The sequence below is a fragment of the Oncorhynchus gorbuscha genome, linkage group LG25 (genome assembly GCF_021184085.1).
Source record: "Oncorhynchus gorbuscha isolate QuinsamMale2020 ecotype Even-year linkage group LG25, OgorEven_v1.0, whole genome shotgun sequence".
In the NCBI taxonomy this organism is placed as follows: Eukaryota; Metazoa; Chordata; class Actinopteri; order Salmoniformes; family Salmonidae; genus Oncorhynchus; species Oncorhynchus gorbuscha.
The window spans coordinates 30,027,097-30,044,782 of record NC_060197.1 but is presented as its reverse complement, the minus strand read 5'-3'; the positions used below and the strand labels follow the sequence as shown (position 1 = coordinate 30,044,782).

The window sequence follows — 17,686 nt, the reverse complement described above, 5'->3', positions numbered from 1 at the left end:
TGAAAGAGAGAAGACAAAGGTTTAGAAACAATTCCAAACAGAACTTTCTGTTCACTTACGCACTACTATACCTAAACCTAGTCTCAACCATAACAGTATCTGTCCTCGTTTTAAATTGAAGGCCAGGCATTAGCTAAATTTCATTCTTCATCCAAAAAAGTGACATTCTGAGCTTTGATCATAGAAGATAAACACACTAGTGTCAGCCCAACAGGACGCTCAACTCTATCCATCCGGTCTCTTCTAATCTGGGTTAGGTGAAGCCACCACAGGGGCACTTAGCCAACCACTGGGGAAACTAGAAAATTCTGCTGAAATGCTAAATTACATACCATAGACTATACAACGCATCTCAGAAACTAATTAGCTTCATTTGAGAAGGGTTGTTCTAACAGGGGTAAACTTTTCCACAGAAGACACAGGTTTTGAAGAGGATGACAGCTATTAAGATGTTCACACCACTGTGCAAATTTCTTCTTCTTGGAGAGATGGGTAAGTTTTATTAACTTTATTGTGATGGTATGTTCAATAGAACAACATTTATTAAAAAAGCTCCAACACGTTTCAGCATACCCTTCATCAGGGAGTACAACGGTACAATTGATTTAATTAACATTCACAGACACTTTGAGGCAACCTAATCTTGCAAATCAAGTCAAGTGTTATTGGTCGCATACACATATTTAGCAGATATTATTGCGGGTGAAGCGAAATGCTTGTGTTCCTAGTTCCAACAGTGCAGTAATATCTAACAATACACAACAAAAACAAAGGTATCATTGTACACTAATTATTCATGTTTTCTTTTAAATCCACAATTTGGAGGATCTAGATTATTTTTCTGACCTCACTGGATTACAACCAAATTATGATAAATGTACTATATTACATATTGGATCACAACAATATAAAACTTTTACATTACCGTGTAGTTTACCGATAAAATTGTCTGATTGTGATGTGGACATACTCGTTATTCATATCCCGAAAGAAAGAAATGATCTCACTACAAAACATTTTTATAGAAAGTTAGCAAAAATGCTATCGTGGAAAGGAAAATACCTGTCTATTTGTGGAAAAATCACCCTGAATAATTCTTTAGTCATATCCCAGTTGACCAATTTGCTTATGGCCTTGTCCACACCTAATGACTTGTTTTTTAAATTAATATTAAATCAAATTTGATTTGGAACTGCAAGCCAGACAAAATTAAACCGGCCTATTTATATAATGAATATGAACTCGGAGTGCAGAAATTATTAAATATTATAGCATTAGACCTCTCACTAAAGGCTTCAGTTATACAAAAGTTATACCTGATTCCGAATGGGTTCTCTAGCAGATTAGTAAGAATGTCTCACCCAATGTTCAAGAAAGGCCTTTTTCCCTTTATTCAGATTAGAACCTCTCACTTTCAGTTATTTGAAAATGAAATTATCTCCAAAATTTTGCTATTTTTAAAACAAGCCATGGAAAGTTGGTTGCAATTTCTGTTTAATCCACCAGAAAATATACAATATTTTTTGAAAAAAAAAAAAACTGTATAATCTTTGTAAATCTTATCATAAATAGGACTGGCGGAGTTATGTCACACATGCAGCTAGCAAAAATATATGGAAATGTCTGTTCTACTCAAAACTACAACCAACTAATTGCAACATTAACTCAAAAATGGAAGAGGCAAGTGGAAAGAGTAGAAAGTAAGAAACTTTTCTGTCGATTCTGCATTAAAGGCCAATTTCGTTTAAGAGAATTGTGCTAAATAGAAATGTATACCAGTTTAATTTAAGGACCAAAAAAATGACAGCTGTACAATGTAGACTGCAAAATAATTGGGAAGAGATTTTCGATGTACCGATTCCATGTCACATAGTTTATGAACTGATACACAAAACGATGCTGGATTCGAAACTTAGAGTATTTCAATTTCAATTATTATACAAAATTCTTGCAACCAATACAATGTTAAACATATGGGGGGATACAACCATCCCAGCTCTGCAGATTTTTCTAAAAAGAGACAGAATCGTTAGTCATTTGTTTTGGTACTGTCCATATGTAGCTTGTTTTTGGTTCGAGGTTCAGGAATGGATGGAGAATTGCAATTAATACCTGGAGTTAACACTGCAAATAACAGTGCTGGGGGATTTGTCATAGATCAACAATAAAATAATACTCTTAGCAAAAAAACATATCTTTAATTTGCAATCTTTAGAAACTATGAGAATAGAAAGGTTCAGAACTTTTGTGAATGCACAACTATACACACAAATCTAAAAAGTAAAAAATGGAATGATTAAATGTTAGGACGAGCAACGTCAGAGTCTGGAGTTCTTATATACAGTTGAATTCGGAAATGTACATACACTTAGGTTGGAGTCATTAAAACTTGTTTTTCAACCACTCCGCAAATTTATTTTTAACAAACTATAGTTTTGGCAAGTCGGTTAGGACATCTACCTTGTGCATGACACAAGTAATTTTTCCAACAATTGTTTACAGACAGGTTATTCCACTTAAAACTCACTGTATCACAATTCCAGTGGGTCAGAAGATTACATACACTAAGTTGACTGTGCCTTTAAACAGCTTGGAATATTCCATAAAATGATGTCATGGCTTTAGAAGTTTCTGATAGGCTAATTGACATCATTTGAGTCAATTGGATGTGTACCTGTGGATGGATTTCAAAGCCTACCGTCAAACTCAGTGCCTCTTTGCTTGACATCATGAGAAAATCAAAGGAATCAGCCAAGACCTCAGAAAGAAAATTGTAGACCTCCACAAGTCCGGTTCATCCTTGGGAGCAATTTGAAGGTGAAGGTACCACATTCATCTGTACAAACTATAGTACGCAAGAATAAACACCATGGTACCACGCAGCCATCATACCGCTCATCATACCGCTCATACCGCTCAGGTCTGGTGGTATAAAAATATAACTGTTTGGCCATAATGACCATCATTGGAGGAAAAAGGGGGAGGCTTGCAAGCTGAAGAACACCATCCCAACCGTGAAGCATAGGGGTGGCAGCATCATGTTGTGGGGGTGCTTTGCTGCAGGAGGGCCTGGTACACTTCACAAAATAGATGGCATCATGAGGGAAGAAAAATTATGTGGATATATTGAAGCAACATCTCAAGACACCAGTCGGGAAGTTAAAGCTTGGTCGCAAATGGGTCTTCCAAATGGACAATTACTCCCAGCATACTTACACAGTTGTGGCAAAATGGCTTAAAGACAACAAAGTCAAAGCATTGGAGTGGCCATCACTAAGCCCTGACCTCAATCCCATAGAAAATGTGTGGGCAGAACTGAAAAAGCATGTGCGAGCAAGGAGGCCTAGAAACCTGACACTGTTTCACCAGCTCTGTCAGGAGGAATGGGCCAAAATTCACCCAACATATTGTGGGAAGCTGGTGGAAGGCTACTTGAAACATTTGACCCAAGTTAAACAATTTAAAGGCAATGCCACCAAATACTAGTTGAGTGTAGGTAAACTTCTGGCCCACTGGGAATGTTCGAATGATAAAATAAATAATTCTCTCTGCTGTTAATCTGACATTTCACATTCTTAATATAAAGTCCTGACTCCAACAGAGTCATAAGTCAAAATCATAAGTCAACGGGTTCACATACTTTTTCCAACCTACACTGTGAATGTTTAAATGATGTATTCAATATAGACAAGAAAAATAAAATAATGTGTGTTATTAGTTTAAACACTGTGTTTGTCTATTGTTATGATTAAGATGAAGATCAGATCAGATCAAATTCTCTAACTATTTTCTGCAGAAATCCAGGTAATTCCAAAGGGTTAACATACTTTTTCTTTCCACTGTATGTATATACTGTATATACGACTCTGGAGAAAATGAGGAGACCACAGCAAAATTATCATTTTCTCTGGTTTTACTATTTATCGGTATGTGTTTGGGTAAAATTATAATTTTTGTTTGTTCTATAAAGTTGTCATGTTTTGTCATTTATTATCTTGTCTTGTCCCTGTGCTTCCCATTCTATTCGTTTCCCTCTGCTGGTCTTATTAGGTTCTTTCCCTCTTTCTATCCCTCTCTCTCCCCCTCCCTCTCTCACTCTCTCGCTCTCTCTTCTCTCTATCGTTCCGTTCCTGCTCCCAGCTGTTCCTATTCCCCTAATCAATCATTTAGTCTTCCCACACCTGTTCCCGATCCTTTCCCCTGATTAGAGTCCCTATTTCTTCCTTTGTGTTCCGTTCCTGTCCTGTCGGTTCCTTGTCTAGAATTCACCGTGCTGTGTTTGTGTATCGCCCTGTCGTGTCGTGTTTTCCTCAGATGCTGCGTGGTGAGCAGGTGTCTGAGTCTGTCTGGTTCAAGTGCCTTCCCGAGGCAACCTGCTGTTCACCTGCTGTTCAAGATCGAGTCTCCAGTTTGTCCTCGTCATTTCGAGTGAAAGTTGTGTTTTTTGTTTGTTTTTACTTTACTGGATTAAAGACTCTGTTTTCGCCAAGTCGCTTTTGGGTCCTCTTTCACCTGCATGACAGAAGGAACCGACCAAGGAATGGACCCAGCGACTTCAGACGCTCGTTACACTGCCGTCGAGATCCAAGGAGCCATGCTCGGCAGACACGAGCAGGAATTGTCTGCTGCTCGCCATGCCGTGGAGAACCTGGCCGCTCAGGTTTCCGACCTCTCTGGACAGTTCCAGAGTCTACGTCTCGTGCCACCTGTTACTTCCTGGCCTGCCGAGCCTCCAGAACCTAGGGTTAATAACCCACCTTGCTACTCCGGGCAGCCCACTGAGTGCCGCTCCTTTCTCACGCAGTGTGAGATTGTGTTCTCTCTCCAACCCAACACATACTCTAGAGAGAGAGCTCGGGTTGCTTACGTCATTTCACTCCTTACTGGCCGGGCTCGAGAATGGGGCACAGCTATCTGGGAGGCAAGGGCTGATTGCTCTAACAAGTTCCAGAACTTTAAAGAGGAGATGATTCGGGTTTTTGACCGTTCAGTTTTTGGTAGGGAGGCTTCTAGGGCCCTGGCTTCCTTATGCCAAGGTGAACGGTCCATAACGGATTATTCTATTGAGTTTCGCACTCTTGCTGCCTCTAGTGAGTGGAACGAGCCGGCGCTGCTCGCTCGTTTTCTGGAGGGACTCCACGCAGTGGTTAAGGATGAGATTCTCTCCCGGGAGGTTCCTTCAGATGTGGACTCTTTGATTGCTCTCGCCATCCGCATAGAACGACGGGTAGATCTTCGTCACCGGGCTCGTGGAAGAGAGCTCGCATCAACGGTGTTTCCCTGCTCCGCATCGCAACCATCTCCCTCCTCTGGCTCAGAGTCTGAGCCCATGCAGCTGGGAGGGATTCGCATCTCGACTAAGGAGAGGGAACGGAGGATCACCAACCGCCTGTGCCTCTATTGCGGAGTTGCTGGACATTTTGTTAATTCATGTCCAGTAAAGCCAGAGCTCATCTGTAAGCGGAGGGCTACAGGTGAGCGCAACTACTCAAGTCTCTCCATCAAAATCCTGTACTACTTTGTCGGTCCATCTACGCTGGACCGGTTCGGGTGCTACATGTAGTGCCTTGATAGACTCTGGGGCTGAGGGTTGTTTCATGGACGAAGCATGGGTTCGGAAACATGACATTCCTTTCAGAGAGTTAGAGAAGCCTACGCCCATGTTCGCCTTAGATGGTAGTCATCTTCCCAGTATCAGATTTGAGACACTACCTTTAACCCTCACAGTATCTGGTAACCACAGTGAGACTATTTCTTTTTTGATTTTTCGTTCACCGTTTACACCGGTTGTTTTGGGTCATCCCTGGCTAGTATGTCATAATCCTTCTATTAATTGGTCTAGTAATTCTATCCTATCCTGGAACGTTTCTTGTCATGTGAAGTGTTTAATGTCTGCCATCCCTCCCGTTTCTTCTGTCCCTACTTCTCAGGAGGAACCTGGCGATTTGACAGGAGTGCCGGAGGAATATCATGATCTGCGCACGGTCTTCAGTCGGTCCCGAGCCAACTCCCTTCCTCCTCACCGGTCGTATGATTGTAGTATTGATCTCCTTCCGGGGACCACTCCTCCTCGGGGTAGACTATACTCTCTGTCGGCTCCCGAACGTAAGGCTCTCGAGGATTATTTGTCTGTGTCTCTTGACGCCGGTACCATAGTGCCTTCTTCCTCTCCGGCCGGGGCGGGGTTCTTTTTTGTTAAGAAGAAGGACGGTACTCTGCGCCCCTGCGTGGATTATCGAGGGCTGAATGACATAACGGTTAAGAATCGTTATCCGCTTCCCCTTATGTCATCAGCCTTCGAGATTCTGCAGGGAGCCAGGTGCTTTACTAAGTTGGACCTTCGTAACGCTTACCATCTCGTGCGCATCAGAGAGGGGGACGAGTGGAAAACGGCGTTTAACACTCCGTTAGGGCATTTTGAGTACCGGGTTCTGCCGTTTGGTCTCGCCAATGCGCCAGCTGTTTTTCAGGCATTAGTTAATGATGTTCTGAGAGACATGCTGAACATCTTTGTTTTTGTCTATCTTGACGATATCCTGATTTTTTCTCCGTCACTCGAGATTCATGTTCAGCACGTTCGACGTGTTCTACAGCGCCTTTTAGAGAATTGTCTCTACGTAAAGTCTGAGAAGTGCTCTTTTCATGTCTCCTCCGTTACTTTTCTCGGTTCCGTTATTTCCGCTGAAGGCATTCAGATGGATTCCGCTAAGGTCCAAGCTGTCAGTGATTGGCCCGTTCCAAGGTCACGTGTCGAGTTGCAGCGCTTTTTAGGTTTCGCTCATTTCTATCGGCGTTTCATTCGTAATTTCGGTCAAGTTGCTGCCCCTCTCACAGCTCTTTCTTCTGTCAAGACGTGTTTTAAGTGGTCCGGTTCCGCCCAGGGAGCTTTTGATCTTCTAAAAGAACGTTTTACGTCCGCTCCTATCCTCGTTACTCCTGACGTCACTAGACAATTCATTGTCGAGGTTGACGCTTCTGAGGTAGGCGTGGGAGCCATTCTATCCCAGCGCTTCCAGTCTGACGATAAGGTTCATCCTTGCGCTTATTTTTCTCATCGCCTGTCGCCATCTGAGCGCAACTATGATGTGGGTAACCGTGAACTGCTCGCCATCCGCTTAGCCCTAGGCGAATGGCGACAGTGGTTGGAGGGGGCGACCGTTCCTTTGTCGTTTGGACAGACCATAAGAACCTTGAGTACATCCGTTCTGCCAAACGACTTAATGCCCGTCAAGCTCGTTGGGCGTTGTTTTTCGCTCGTTTCGAGTTTGTGATTTCTTACCGTCCGGGTAGCAAGAACACCAAGCCTGATGCCTTATCCCGTCTGTTTAGTTCTTCTGTGGCTTCTACTGATCCCGAGGGGATTCTTCCTTATGGGCGTGTTGTCGGGTTAACAGTCTGGGGAATTGAAAGACAGGTTAAGCAAGCACTCACGCACACTGCGTCGCCGCGCTTGTCCTAGTAACCTCCTTTTCGTTCCTGTTTCCACTCGTCTGGCTGTTCTTCAGTGGGCTCACTCTGCCAAGTTAGCTGGTCATCCCGGTGTTCGAGGCACTCTTGCGTCTATTCGCCAGCGCTTTTGGTGGCCGACTCAGGAGCGTGACACGCGCCGTTTCGTGGCTGCTTGTTCGGACTGCGCGCAGACTAAGTCGGGTAACTCTCCTCCTGCCGGTCGTCTCAGACCGCTCCCCATTCCTTCTCGACCATGGTCTCACATCGCCCTAGACTTCATTACCGGTCTGCCTTTGTCTGCGGGGAAGACTGTGATTCTTACGGTTGTCGATAGGTTCTCTAAGGCGGCACATTTCATTCCCCTCGCTAAACTTCCTTCCGCTAAGGAGACGGCACAAATCATTATCGAGAATGTATTCAGAATTCATGGCCTCCCGTTAGACGCCGTTTCAGACAGAGGCCCGCAATTCACGTCACAGTTTTGGAGGGAGTTCTGTCGTTTGATTGGTGCGTCCGTCAGTCTCTCTTCCGGGTTTCATCCCCAGTCTAACGGTCAAGCAGAGAGGGCCAATCAGACGATTGGTCGCATACTACGCAGCCTTTCTTTCAGAAACCCTGCGTCTTGGGCAGAACAGCTCCCCTGGGCAGAATACGCTCACAATTCGCTTCCTTCGTCTGCTACCGGGTTATCTCCGTTTCAGAGTAGTCTGGGTTACCAGCCTCCTCTGTTCTCATCCCAGCTTGCCGAGTCCAGCGTTCCCTCCGCTCAAGCGTTTGTCCAACGTTGTGAGCGCACCTGGAGGAGGGTGAGGTCTGCACTTTGCCGTTACAGGGCACAGACTGTGAGAGCCGCCAATAAACGCAGGATTAAGAGTCCAAGGTATTGTTGCGGCCAGAGAGTGTGGCTTTCCACTCGCAACCTTCCTCTTACGACAGCTTCTCGTAAGTTGACTCCGCGGTTCATTGGTCCGTTCCGTGTCTCCCAGGTCGTCAATCCTGTCGCTGTGCGACTGCTTCTTCCGCGACATCTTCGTCGCGTCCATCCTGTCTTCCATGTCTCCTGTGTCAAGCCCTTTCTTCGCACCCCCGTTCGTCTTCCCTCCCCCCTCCCGTCCTTGTCGAGAGCGCACCTATTTACAAGGTACATAAGATCATGGACATGCGTTCTCGGGACGGGGTCACCAATACTTAGTGGATTGGGAGGGTTACGGTCCTGAGGAGAGGAGTTGGGTTCCGTCTCGGGACGTGCTGGACCGTTCACTCATTGATGATTTCCTCCGTTGCCGCCAGGATTCCTCCTCGAGTGCGCCAGGAGGCGCTCGGTGAGTGGGGGGTACTGTCATGTTTTGTCATTTATTATCTTGTCTTGTCCCTGTGCTTCCCATTCTATTCGTTTCCCTCTGCTGGTCTTATTAGGTTCTTTCCCTCTTTCTATCCCTCTCTCTCCCCCTCCCTCTCTCACTCTCTCGCTCTCTCTTCTCTCTATCGTTCCGTTCCTGCTCCCAGCTGTTCCTATTCCCCTAATCAATCATTTAGTCTTCCCACACCTGTTCCCGATCCTTTCCCCTGATTAGAGTCCCTATTTCTTCCTTTGTGTTCCGTTCCTGTCCTGTCGGTTCCTTGTCTAGAATTCACCGTGCTGTGTTTGTGTATCGCCCTGTCGTGTCGTGTTTTCCTCAGATGCTGCGTGGTGAGCAGGTGTCTGAGTCTGTCTGGTTCAAGTGCCTTCCCGAGGCAACCTGCTGTTCACCTGCTGTTCAAGATCGAGTCTCCAGTTTGTCCTCGTCATTTTGAGTGAAAGTTGTGTTTTTTGTTTGTTTTTACTTTACTGGATTAAAGACTCTGTTTTCGCCAAGTCGCTTTTGGGTCCTCTTTCACCTGCATGACAAAAGTATTGACAACATTTCTCTTCATTTGACAACATTTCTCCCAAATTCCAAATATTGTTATAAAATAACAAAAAAAGATGCAGTGTTGTCAGACCTAGAATAATGCAAATAAAATAAGTTCATATTAATTACACAGTTAAATAACACAATACGAATGTTTTAACTTAGGAAGAGTGCAGAAATCAATATTTGGTGGAATAACCCTGATTATCAATCGCAGCCTTCATGCTTCTTGGCATGCTCTCCACCAGTCTTTCACATTGATGTTGGGTGACTTTATGCCACTCCTGGCGCAAAAATGTAAGCAGCTCGGCTTTGTTTGACGGCTTGTGACATCCATCTTCATCTTGATCACATTCCAGAGGTTTTCAATGGGGTTCAGGTCTGGAGATTGGGCTGGCAATGATAGCCCAATCCTCCACCAAATTTCACAGTGGGTGCGAGACACTGTGGCTTGTAGGCCTCTCCAGGTCTCGCACCCACTGTGAAATTTGGTGGAGGACCGGTGATGATCTGGGGGTGCTTCAGCAAAGCTGGAATCGGGCAGATTTGTCTTGGTGAAGGACACATGAATCAAGCTACGTACAAGGTTGTCCTGGAAGAAAACTTGCTTCTTTCTGCTCTGACAATGTGCCCAAACTCTGAGGATTGGTTTTTCCAGCAGGACAATGCTCCATGCCACACAGCCAGGTCAATCAAGGTGTGGATGGAGGACCACCAGATCAAGACCCTGTCATGGCCAGCCCAATCTCCAGACTTAAACCCCATTGAACCCCATTGATGTGATCAAGGTGAAGATGGATGGTCACAAGCTGTCAAACAAAGCTGAGCTGCTTGAACTTTTGCGCCAGGAGTGACATAAAGTCACCCAACATCAATGTGAAAGACTGGTGGAGGGCATGACAAGACGCATGAAAGCTGTGATTGGAAAGGGGCAGCAGGGTAGCCTAGTGGTTAGAGCGTTGGGCTAGTAACCGGAAGGTTGCAAGTTCAAATCCCCGAGCTGACAAGGTACAAATATGTCGTTCTGCCCCTGAACAGGCAGTTAACCCACTGTTCCTAGGCTGTCATTGAAAATAAGAATTTGTTCTTGCCTAGTTAAATAAGGGTTAAAAAAAATGTTTTAAATTAAAAATCAGGGTTATTTCACCAAATATTGATTTCTGATCTCTTCCTAAGTTAAAACATTAGAATTGTGTTCTTTAAAGATTAATATGAACTTATTTTCTTTTCATAATTCTAGGTCTGACAACACGGCATCTTTTTTTGTTATTTTGACCAGTTGTCATTTTCTGAAAATAAACGTTCTAAATGATAATATTTTGGGAGGGAATTAGGGAGAAATGTTGTCAGTAGTTTATAGAAGAAAACAAAATTGTTATTTTTACCCAAACACATACCGATAAATAGTAAAACCAAAGAATCGGATCATTTTGCAGTGGTCTCTTCATTTTTTCCCGAGCTGTATATGTGTGTGTGTGATGGGATGTATAGACAGTATGGACAGAATATGTAATATATCTGAAGAATACGTAATATAGAATAGTATATGCACATCAATAGTTAAACAAGTCGCTCTGGATAAGAGCGTCTGCTAAATGACTTAAATGTAAATGTAAATGTAAACAGCATAGGCCTTGACTAGAACACAGTATACACATATGAAGTGGGTAAAACAGTATGTAAACATTATTAAAGTGACCAGTGTCTATTAAAGTGACCATGTCTATGTACATAGGCAGCAGCCTCTAAGGTGCAGGCAATACAATCTTTTAAGGTTTAATATATTTTTGTAAGACGTTTTCCTTTGTTTTATTTATAGTTCATGCGCTAGCTGGGACTGAGCCCTCTGCCATACAACAGGATAGTGGTCTCATGTCAGCCAATGTTGGAGACACGATGGTTCTGCAATGCCTCTATAAAGGCGACATGGCCATGCATTTCTCCTGGTACAAGCAGCCCTTCAGAGAAAAACCTCATCTCATCTCAACCATCTATAAGTATGACAAATATGCTACATTTTACCATGAGTTTAAGGATAACCCTCGGTTCTCAGTGCAAAGCAGCAACGGCGTAAATCACCTCAGCATCTCAGACATCAAAAGCTCGGATGCAGCCACGTACTACTGTGGGAGCGCACACTCAAATGTGGTGGAATTTGGAAAAGGGACCATTCTCAATGTAAAAGGTATAGTGCTAAGAAATGTATTTTGATATTTTCCGACATTCCCAAAAAATTGAATTGATAGATAAAGAGCCGTAAAAATAAACATTTTGTATATAGTCTTACTACAGCATATTCAATGCAATTTGCTGACATATTTAAACACTCTTTTCAGGTTCAGAGTCCAACAGCATGTCTGTGCTCCAGCAGTCTGTGTCTGAGTCAGTCCAGCTAGGAGACTCTGTGACTCTGAACTGTACAATACACACTGAGACCTGTGCAGGAGGACACAGTGTCTATTGGTTCGGACATGGCTCAGGAGAATCCCATCCAGGAATCATTTACACCCATGGAGACAAGAGTGATCAGTGTGAGAAGAGCTCTGAGGCTGGGTCTCCTACACAGACATGTGTCTACAACCACCCCAAGAGGAACCTCAGCCTCTCTGATGATGGGACTTACTACTGTGCTGTGGCCTCATGTGGGGAGATACTGTTTGGAGACGGGACCAAGCTGGACATTCATGGTAAATATAATTAGCTTGTTTATTAACAATATACAAACATAACCCTTAGTTATTACACTGCATTAGCCAATACTATATTATATACAGGGTTGTGGAACAACTGGGTAGTAACTGATTACATGTAACTGTAATCAGTTACATGTAATCAGGTTTAAACAAAAACGTAATCAGTTACATTACCAGCAAAAATATTGTAATCAGATTTCAGGTACTGTTGAAAAACTAGATGATTAATTATTGGATTACATGTAAATTCAGAAAGGATCGTTGGGGAAAAATACATTATAACACCTTTTTGTTTTTTCAATGACATTCAATTCAGCATTGAAAAAAAGTCGCAAATGAAATTTGTTTTCACCTGATTGAGTCTGACCACAGGTCAGAGACCACTATGATGAGACATCAAATGTGTTTGGGTAATCCAAAAGTTACGTTACTGATTATAATTTTGAGGACAGATAACAAGTAACTGTAATGAATTCCACTTAGAAAGTAACCTAGCCAATCCTGATTGTATAAAATTATACAGAAATGGGAAATATAAAAGGTTTCATTCTTTCAGGTGGTGACATTCAGGTTGCGACTGAAGTGGATATGAGAATCCTTGTCCTCCTCTCCATCATAAGAACTGGAGTTCTCCTTTGCTGTCTGACCATCATCTTCTTCATCTACCTCATCAGGAAATAGATATATTCTATGATTCAGTTTCATCATTTTAAATTGTGTTTTTTTACATTGGATGAAAGTAGAGCAACGAAATTGCAAATCATACACTGCATTTGAGGAACAATGGGAAAGTAATTCTGCTTTGAAAGTTGATAAACTTGTAACCTCACTTTTGAGAAAATGGCCTTTGAATGTTTTGGAACCTACTGGAGAACTTTCCTTTGTCTACATTCAGCAGTGTTCACACCCTCTTAAGCCAGCCACACCCATCTCTTTAACGATTCACATATGAGGTCCTGTGCTAAACTGTGAGTAGTGTAGTAAAGATTAAGACTAAAAGTGGTAAAAGTAGTAGCCTACAATAAGGAAAAATCCCAGGTAAACAGAAAGTGTCCAGATATTTATTTTTTTACAAATATTAGATGATGCTTACCCAGACACACTTGTCTAAATTGATGGGTCATGTGAAATAAATGCTTTAACCCCCCGGCCACACCCAGTGGTGGAAAAAGTACTTAATTGTCATACTTGAGCAAAGGTAAAGATACCTTAATAGAAAATGAGTCAAGTAAAAGTCACACACTAAAATACTACTTGACTAAAAGTCAAAAGGTATTTGGTTTTAAAAGTACCAGATGTAAATAGAATTGCTAAAATGTACTTAAGTCTCAAAAGTAAAAGTAAAAGTATAAATAATTACAAATTCCTCACATTAAGCAAACCAGTTGGCACAATTTTAGCCAGGGGCACACTCCAATACTTAGCATTTGTGTTTAGTGAGTCTGACAGATCAGATGCAGTAGGGATGACCAATGGTTATTTGCATAGTAGCAATATCAGAAAAAGATAGCGTCAATATAAATAAAATAATATACAGTTTGTACAAGAACAATATCAACAATGATATCAGTGATAGACGAGGTAGTTATATGCATACAATCAGGGGTAAAGTGGCTGAGCATCAGGATAAAATAGTAGCAGAAACATATTGTGTTTGTTAGGAGAGAGTAATTTGAATAGAGGCACTGCAGATAGTGCTGATGACTGGTCCGTCCAAACTATGCATGAACAAAGGAATCTATCCAGGGCATGTTATGTCAATAGCCTCTTCGTCGCAAAACTCCCTGATCTTCTCAAAAGATACATTTGTCAAGCTGTGTCCAGTCCAGGTGGTGCTTGTACAAGCAGACCATCTATGGGAGGAAGGATGTCAGCGTTGCGCAGCAGCTGAAACCTGGTCCCGACTGAGTCTGAACGCTCCTTCGGCATCAACAACACCAGAGTCCAGAACATCGAAGCTGTAAAACAGGAAATAATAAAAAAATTGTAGACATTACAACCTTGCACAACATCAATTCACCTCCCAAGTTTAGATAAGAAGAATAATATAATACAATGAAAATGATATTCACCTGAAGTGCTGGTACTGCTTGATCTGTGGCAGTAGCCTGAAGTACGGCGTCAAGTGTTGTTGCCAGCCATAGCTTTCCACCAGCACCGTACCATCCTCCAGTCCAACCAGTTGTGGGATGTTGACCCCTGTCACAGTGCTGTCCTTCACAACACCATAAATCTCAGACAGTATTCACTCTGGTCTTTCTGAAGCGCTGCTTGATGAGGCCGAAGCATCAGTCGGGGGTAAACTTGGTGTGGCCTGTGATCAGGAAGTGAAGTCTAGACTGTGGTGGAGCTTAAGCATGGTCCGCCAGGCACAATGCCAGAGCACAAACTTGTTCTTGTTTTGTCCACTGCAGTTATCACAACTCAGGTCCACATGTGGTTCCCCAACTTCGTAGTTGGTGAAGAAATGGTGCATGTAGTTGATGACTGCGCTGCTGCCTTTGCTGGATGACATACCTTCATCAATCAAGTAGTTGACTTGTTGTGGTATTCCTTCACAGTGGACACCAAACAAGCCACACTTGCGGGGAGTTAAAAAGTAGATGGGACCTGGCTGCATAGGGTCAGAAGGATAGAGCACCTGCAAACAACAAAATAACATTAAGATCAATTTATGAAAAGAAAATGTAATGTAGCGAAAATGAAAATGTAACGTAAAACATAATGTATGGTTTTAATAATTTGTCGTTTCACTTACCTACAAATGTGCGAAGCAGCATCACTGCATACAGCAACATAATCTTGGAAACTGGAAGTTAAAGTGATAACACACAGCCCGACTACACATACCTCTGGAAAATACAGAAATAATGTGAGCTCAATAAATGTAGTTCCAATCATGTTGGTTGGTCAATTAAATAATCAAAACATATTGTTTAAGCTTTATATACCATGTGTTGTCATCAATTCCTTGTAGAGATGCCACACGGCTGCTTTTGTCACATGGGATGGCAGCAACTTTGCACCAAAGAGTTTGTGTCCTGGGTGGTGTCCTGGTAATACTATTGCATTATCCTCTGCGTAGTTGGTGATGAAGTTCACCACTCGCTGCAAGTCCTCATGCTTCAGGTGTAACCTGTGCTTGCTTGGGTCAGCTCTCTTTTTGATGGGATGCGTTAGAATATTCTCCTTGTATGACTGGTGGAGGAGAGTCAGGCGTGTTCTAATGATGCTGAAAGACAAATTACAGATGCATATATTTTGGCATTATTATACAATAGATAGCCGTAATCACCGTCAGACACAACTGGCTAACTTGATGGGCCATGTATCATCTGGCAGGTTGGTTGGTGTCTTTTGTTGAGATACTAGCTAAACAATGAACCAGAATCCTAATCCAAAGAGTACTAGCAATACGAACTGGTTGTCATAGGTAGCTAAAATGATCCAAATAGGTGCAATGTTAGCTAGTTAGCTAGATAACATTAGGCTATAACTAGCAATGCGAAATGGCATTCTGAGATAGCATTACTACACACAGATCATAAACGTAATGTTAGCTAGTGAGCCAGCCATCTAATGTCAGCTAGCTAGCTAGCTAACAGTACGCTTTAACTTGCAATGAAAAGAACTTTCTGACAAAATTAGAAATGTATAATATCTGAAACTGTAGCGAGACTCTTACCCATATACATGGATGACGGCAGACTGCAACCCCGGCAGACTGCGACCCCTTTCATTAAATAAGACGTCCTATGTCGTTTCTGTTTTGTTTGTACAGCTTGCTTGGCCGGTTATGTCAAGTCACTCTGGGTCACACTGACTATGTGCAATGCTGTACAAATCATCTTAAGCTTTAACCCCCACTCAAACTCTGACCATTTTACTCACCCTAGCAGAGCTGGTTTGGCTGTTTTCGTGTTATCCAGGACATTGTTGACTGTAACTGGGCTCTTGGCAACAATTTTGAACGCCCAATTTTTCAGTTTTTGATTTGTTAAAAAAGTTTGAAATATCCAATAAATGTCGTTCCACTTCATGATTGTGTCCCACATGTTGTTGATTCTTCACAAAAAATACAGTTTTATATCTTTATGTTTGAAGCCTGAAATGTGGTAAAAGGTTGCAAAGTTCAAGGGGGCCGAATACTTTCGCAAGGCACTGTATATATACTGCATCACATTCTCTTTTTTTTGTTGAATTTTACCCCTTTTTCTCCCCAATTTCATGGTATCCAATTGTTGTAGTAGCTACTATCTTGTCTCATCGCTACAACTCCTGTACGGGCTCGGGAGAGACGAAGGTTGAAAGTCATGCGTCCTCTGATACATAACCCAACCAAGCCGCACTGCTTCTTAACACAGCGTGCATCCAACCCGGAAGCCAGCCGCACCAATGTGTCGGAGGAAACACCGTGCACCTGGCCACCTTGGTTAGCACGCACTGCGCCTGGCCCGCCACAGGAGTCACTGGTGCGCGATGAGACAAGGACACCCCTACCGACCAAGCCCTCCCTAACCCGGATGACAATAGGCCAATTGTGCGTCGCTCCACGGACCTCCCGTTCGCGACCGGTTACGACAGAGCCTGGGCGTGAACTCAGGCACTCTGATGGCACAGCTAGCGCTGCAGTACAGCGCCCTTAACCACTGCGCCGGGAGGCCCTTGCTTCAAATTCTCAATGGAGTGGAGACTTCACCCCTCGGTGGTTGCCCAGATATGGGTTCGGTTCAACAAGGCTGACGTAGATCTTTACACATTATGAGAAAAAAGGGCATTGTCTCCTGTTCTCCTCAATGAGAGATCTAGATGCTCCGTAGGGAACGGATGATTTGGCGCTGGAACATGGTTATTACTTGTGGTGGATGAATCAGAATTAGTTGGGTAACATAGATAATTATGATGTCTTATCTGCATAACATGCTTATGTGATATACTTGTTATTAGAATGTATCCCTTTGGACTCCAGTGTTGACAGTTGCACTTCTTCCCTCACTTGGGTCACTTGGAGCCCAGAGAGGGGAGAGGTCAGGCTTGTCTTTTACATGTCTCTGGTGCTATGCAGAACATCAGCAAGGGAAGAGGACAGGATGGAACATTGTTTTCATATGTGATTGTGTCTTTACCTATTCTTAAACCATGTGAAGGGATGGTGTGATTAATGGGGAATCAATTACTTGTCTCCACAATGTCTGTGCGCAAGTCACTCCCTCCTTTGGCATTGGGGGCATTGGGGGGAGGTGTATGGCAGTGTCTGGAACCATTGTGTGTCCTCTCTGATGTTGCACTTATCCTGGGATAGTGTATGACCTAGAGGCTCAATCCCCTCAGTGAGCTTGTCTAGGAGTGGGGACAAGAAGGGGTTTTACTTGAGATGGGAGTATCTAGAGTTGACAATTGAGTTATGCCATTGGATAAGTTGGTGTTTTTGTGCTATGAAGTACCAGAAACAAGATTAGAACCTTGTTGTAGGGACCAAACTGAACGATAATTTACAGCGAATGCTATCTGGCTACGGGATACTTCTTTCCATTTATGAAGTTTTCCTTTGTGAACTGTTCCTAATATCTGGGGTTTGTTATGTCGACTAGGGGGGGGGTGTATCTTTGCTATAAAATATCTCAGTAGCCATTGTGTTGTCACTCTCAATGG

The 17,686-nt window shown here is 43.1% G+C and overlaps 1 protein-coding gene across 1 annotated transcript; it reads left to right on the top strand.

Annotated features, from left to right (window-relative positions):
- Positions 1 to 262: 262 nt before the first annotated feature.
- On the top strand, positions 263 to 15,997 carry LOC124013688 (immunoglobulin alpha-2 heavy chain-like). The gene is made up of 4 exons (XM_046328103.1): positions 263 to 492; positions 11,161 to 11,526; positions 11,678 to 12,028; positions 12,591 to 15,997. Exons 1-4 carry the CDS (start codon positions 435 to 437, stop codon positions 12,713 to 12,715), a joined length of 900 nt encoding a protein of 299 aa, XP_046184059.1. The 5' UTR covers positions 263 to 434; the 3' UTR covers positions 12,716 to 15,997.
- Positions 15,998 to 17,686: the final 1,689 nt, after the last annotated feature.